Source organism: Vitis vinifera, chromosome 7 (genome assembly GCF_030704535.1).
Source record: "Vitis vinifera cultivar Pinot Noir 40024 chromosome 7, ASM3070453v1".
Classification (NCBI taxonomy): domain Eukaryota; kingdom Viridiplantae; phylum Streptophyta; class Magnoliopsida; order Vitales; family Vitaceae; genus Vitis; species Vitis vinifera.
The window spans coordinates 5,049,565-5,055,564 of record NC_081811.1 but is presented as its reverse complement, the minus strand read 5'-3'; the positions used below and the strand labels follow the sequence as shown (position 1 = coordinate 5,055,564).

The window sequence follows — 6,000 nt, the reverse complement described above, 5'->3', positions numbered from 1 at the left end:
TAAGAAGGGAAAAAGGAAACCTTAAAGGGGCTTTTTAGCATCAAGTTCTCTTGCTTAGCATCCTACAGGCCATATGCAGCAAGAACAAATAGGATTCAGGGCAGAAACATCCAAACAGTTCTTACTAACTGGGGGAAAAAACAGTTTACACACAGCTACACACAAGCATTCATTTCAATGTTTAACTAATATTCTCAGGTTCTAACTTTATTTTTTCCCCCAACAAAAGTTTATGAACACAAACATAGATTTTCATGATAAAAGTAATATAACATTTCAGCTGAAGTATTCCAGCATTGATTTCCAGTATTTATGATCATACCATACTATATCATTCATGATCCAGCAACAGCAACAGCATAACCGCATAACCATGAATGTAGCTTTCTTACTATACTTCCTTGACCTTAATCACAAGATACTAGTTGGCCTCCATCTCAAGCTTTCTGGCATTATCGTACTTGAAGGCTTCAATGATAACTATATACCTGCTTGAATCTTGTTCTTCCATGAATTGCTTCCTGACCATTAAGTAATCTGCAGAATCCCATGAAAAAATGGCAGAACTAGAATTCTTATCTCCCTGCCCCTTTTATGCCTCTGTCTGGACAGTAGAGCTTATCTCCATAAGCCACTAAATGTAACAAGACTCATAACTAGTCCATTGCTTACACAACTTGCTTGCAAGTCTACATGCCAAAGGAGAAGACCATCAATCCTTCCAGAGAAGAGCTTCTCTTAAACAAATCATACTTTAAAACAAGGGCTTTAGGTTTTATCCTAATTAAACAACTTCCAGCAACAATGACATCAGACAGAAGCTTCATAGCGCAGGTGCAACCTACCTAAGCAGGACAGACTTTAGATGCAGCAAGTAGCTTATAGTTGTAATTCAGGACCATGAGAGAAATGACACGGAGTGCGATGGTTGACCTTTATCCAAAATGAACTTTCCTTTTTCCTATCAAATCCACTGAAACCCACACAAAAACAAATGAAAAACAAGACCCCTATCCCTATTCACTTGACTCTCAATCTAAAAGTTCTTATTCACCATAGTTTCTTCATACCTTTACGATTATAATTCTTTTAAAAGTGACCCACCTACCTCCAGTTCCCAAATCCAAAAACCCAAAATTAAATTCTGCTGCTGAAGTGTCTTAGAGCCACTTTCCAGTACCTTGACTCATCATCATTAACTCAAGCAGAAGTTTCAGTATTTATATCAGTATTTGTCTCTGCAAGAGTAATTTTAATTGGTTGCCATCCTGACTGATGATTTACAATCCATTTCTTCATTGTGCTTAGCATATTCAAGATCTGGAGCACATCACCCAAAGCAAACTCTTCTAAGCACTTGTTTCTAAGAATCAATGCTGCCTCATACCTGTATAGAAGATAAAACAAATAGCTTGAGTCATCAAAACTTAAAATGCCAGGGAGCCAGATAGCAAATAAATCATCAAGAGAACTTACTTGCATTGAGAAGCCATTATTGCTGATCGTCCTATAGAGGTAGCTAAAAACATTTGAATTCTATCCCATGTTGCTTTTGGATATTGATTAGGATTACCACCTATAGGGTTCACACACTTCCATAATCTCTCTTTTTTACCAACATACAACTGTACTGCACCTAAATTTTGCTTCACTACCATTTGCTGCTCAACAGCACTTTCCAGGGCCTTTCTCACATCAGTATTTTGATGTTTTGGATCTCCATGACGAATGCAATCGCTTATATTCACTTCAGTAGGCATAATCTTTTCAGTTTTTAAGGTGTTTAAAGTAAGTAGAATAACCCCTATAAGACCTTGCACATATTCAGATGGTTGTGGACATCCTTGTGAGCCCCACACACCATTACTGGAAACAGAGTTGGCACCCACTGGGGAGGACGAATGGGCTGGCAAATCAGGACCACCAGGATACCTATTGCTTGAAGTATCCTGGTAGAGCAGCTGACTTGTGTGTGGGAGATAGCCTTTCTGTGGTACATTTAAACCTGGTGGGTGTGGAGACTCGCTAGAGTATGGTTTGTACTCTCCTCCAATGCGTTGATGAAAATTAGGAGGATTTTGAGCATAGTTGGGGTATTCAGACATACTTAGCCGGCTAATATCAGGCACATTTGCAGGTGGAGCCGAGGGAAATCTCGGACCTTCAGATCTGGGAGGCATTGGTCGAAAACCATGGCTATAAGAATTTGGTGGATACAGATTATTTGAAGCAAAACTAGCTTGCGTAGGGATGTTGTTTGGCCTCAAAGGATGAGGATAGTGATCTTGTGGATTTCCAATGAAGTTATTGCCATTGATCCCTGAAGAGTCAGGATTCCCTTGAAAGTAATTGGGAGTAGACCCATTTGCAGATACTACAGACTCACTAGCACCAAAGAATTCATGAGGAGCTTTCTTAAACTGCTTTCCCTGTGTATATTCTGGTTGGTGAGAGAAACTGTTGCTCTCCTGAATCCCAACTAGCACACTTGAAGCTCTTGTTATGTTTGGTTGATTTGCAATTTTCCGGATGAATTTCCCTTTGGATTTAGTATCACCAACCCTCCCCGCAGAAAAAAACTTCTGAGTTCCTGCAGAAAGACCATCAGAATTGGAATCCACAGGCTGGCTTGTTTGCATGGTCTCGGGAACTGGATACTGAGACATTTCAGGGTTGAACACATTGTTACAATCAGCAAGTTGTGATGATTCACCACTTGTTAGTGGGAATCCTCCAGCAACAAGGCTTGTCCATAACCATACACTCTTTGCTGCAGCAATTAGCGGAGCAGATGCTTTTTGTGGTTGTGCTAGAAGTATGTTATATCTTCTCATTCGCAACTGATGGAGAGCATTAGAAAAATCTCTATCACCAGAAATCAGCAAATAATTAGCTGGGGCAGGATTATCCACCGCCCAGAACAGCATATCAACTAAAATCTTCTTGTCACTTGCATCTTTCACACCTGTGTTCATACTTTTAACATGTCACTGGATGAAATCTGAATCCATATACTTTATTGTTGCCCCATAATGTATGCAAATTGAAAAGAAAAAAAAAAAAAGCAGTACTGCCAAGAAGAAAACCACTGAAAAAATATAAAAGAAAATGACAGGGGAGACAGTGATACACCATATGAAACCTAAAAAGGGCTCAAGGCTGTAGGCAAAAGGACTTGATCAATCCTCATTGCATAAAACCAAAAAAAGAAAACACAAAAAATGTTGCTGAAAATTCCTCATTGCATAAGATCAAGTGAAAACATGAAAGCAGCCATATATATATATATATACAAAACAAAGCATTCATATCAATGGTTCTTCTATCAAGTATCCTTTGCATAACAGCATAAGTTCAAATGCACACGAAGGAACAAATTCAAAGAAAGTGCTCTGACACAAAAATGAACGAAAATCCCTAGCATGCATAGTAAAAAAAATAGAAAATAAACAACAATGAAAGCAAACAACAATGAACAAAATAAATTGAAACACGCTTACAGAACTAATTCAAAGAACTCGCATGAACAAAAATGACTTAAAAACCCTCGTATATATTATGAAAAAAAAAAAAAAGTAATGCAACCAATCGGACTGAAAACTAATCTAAAATCCCTTTTATGAGAAGGGAACAAGAATAAAGAACATAAAATTCAAACACAACCAAAATGAATAATTCGAAAAATATACACAAAAACAAAATGAAACCAAAGGCCCTTACACATTAGGAAATTAGAAGATAACTAACAAAGCAAGCCATTGCACCAAAAAGATCCAAATTTCCTTTTATGCTTAAGGGAAGCATACAGATAACATATGTTAAACCAGAATCAAAAGCACTAATTCAGAAAAACACAAACAAACACCAAAACAAAGTAAACCCCTTGTATTCACTATAAACAATCGAAAATAAATAAAACGGAAGTTCGAATTCCATCTCATGCTTCAGACGTACAGAGTTTCATGCTTCAGACCTACTGAGTTTAATTATTGGTTGTATAACCAGAGATCAACACAACAAGAAGAACAACAACAACAAAACAGCAGTGCTCCTACTTAAAAAAAGAGAGATCTACTAGTACAACACGAAAAACAATCACAAAAACTTCCACCGATTGGAAACGATTCTTTCTTTTTCGGAAAATTAGGGTTCAAAAAAGTGCGATCAGTACCGGCGGGGACGTGATTGAGAGCGATGCCGGTGCTGGAGAGCGCCTGCTGCACAGAAGCCGGGATGCGATTTGTATCTCCATAGGCTGAGATGGAGACTGGACCACTGTAGTACAACTTGGCCAGCGCGGAACTGATGTTCTGAGCGATGGCGTGTGGATCGCAGCCCTTGGGGACCTGGCAGTTCTCGATGTCCCACCACACCGACGTCTTTACCGACACGTACTGCGGCTCGGCCGGGAGCGTCGCACGCGCCGCTGTGCCACCGTTTCCATCCCCTCCCATAGATCACAATGATAGAGCTTAACGATGACTTCAGGCGCACGATAGCATCTACCCACTCCACTCCTCTCCCCTTTTCTCTCTCTTCCCCTCACTCTGCAATTGCTACCACTTAAAATGGGCAAATGCGGTTGGTGTTTTACGAAAATACCCTTCCTTACTCGTTTTTCATAGAATCTTGGACCCTGAAGTGCAGCCGTTGAAAGCGTGAAATTAGGAAATTGCATAAATGTAAAAGGAGGAAAAAGGGGATGCTCCTTCCTCCCTGTGAATGCATTAGTGTCGGCCACGCCATTCCTTTTTCTATGGGCTGTCACTTGCCACCCTGTTTGTATGTGTGGAATGATAAAAGGATTTTGGTAAATTCTGTGGAGAAATGATAAAAGGATTTTGGTAAATTCACTTAAAATCTTTGGTATTTTATTAAAAGTGGTTAGTAGTAAGTCTATCATCGTGATTTTAGATTAAGGCCAATCCAAGGATAGTTTGATTAGATTTGGAAGCTAGATTTTAAATTCAAATCCACTTTTAGATTTAATCTAATCCTATGTTTGTCGATTTTAAAATGTATGTGTGGAGAAATGATAAAAGGATTTTGGTAAATTCACTTAAAATCTTTGGTATTTTATTAAAAGTGGTTAGTAGTAAGTCTATCATCCTCGTGATTTTAGATTAAGGCCAATCCAAGGATAGTTTGATTAGATTTGGAAGCTAGATTTTAAATTCAAATCCACTTTTAGATTTAATCTAATCCTATGTTTGTCGATTCTATCTCTTATGCACCGGTTCCATCTTTCGAGAATTTTTTATTTTTTTTATATTACCAATCTATGTCACTCCTAATCATATATTCATTCTCCTTATTTCAACCTATAGAAAAATAATAATCAAATATATATATATATATATGGTAAAAGATTTCCCTTCAAAAATTATAAATGAAATAAAAGTTGAGGAAAAGTGTAATAATGGCTTTTAATCATGCAAATATTGTCCACTTTAAATTCACCGAACCCTTAAAGTACAACGTCTTTGTTAATAGGATCATTTTCAGCTCAAAGTGACCTCATGATTTTAAAATACGTATACAATGTTAAAAAAAATTCATACAATACATATACAAGGTTAAAAGAAATTCATACATATATTACTATCAAATAACTTTTTTCTTTATCCTATGTGAGATATAATAATCACCCTTCATGCAAACAATACATTCTTGTTATGTCCCATAAGAGTGTGAGGTCAAACTGATAAATACATTTCATAAGGTCAAACAAACTCCTACATCAAAATTAAGAATTAAATCTGATACCAGTTCTAACAACTCTCTTTTAATCATGTACATATTGTTCGCTTTAAGTAATGTGTCTACAAAATCAAAAGAAATTTATACATTTACAATGTACGAAACTTTTTTCCTTATCTAATGTAGTATATCATAATAAATTCTCAGGGCTATATAAGTATGGATTTTGTGATGTTTTGATAGGGGAAAATTTCACAAGGTTATGAAAGTATGAACTCTTATTAATCTTGTGACATATTT

The 6,000-nt window shown here is 37.1% G+C and overlaps 1 protein-coding gene across 1 annotated transcript; it reads right to left on the bottom strand.

The window, feature by feature from the left end:
• On the bottom strand, nucleotides 1-4,579 carry LOC100253767 (uncharacterized). The gene is made up of 3 exons (XM_010654009.3): nucleotides 4,172-4,579; nucleotides 1,477-2,965; nucleotides 1-1,387 (listed from the first exon to the last, which is right to left on the bottom strand). The coding sequence occupies exons 1-3, from the start codon at nucleotides 4,452-4,454 to the stop codon at nucleotides 1,201-1,203; spliced, it is 1,959 nt and encodes a 652-aa protein (XP_010652311.1). The 5' UTR covers nucleotides 4,455-4,579; the 3' UTR covers nucleotides 1-1,200.
• Nucleotides 4,580-6,000: the final 1,421 nt, after the last annotated feature.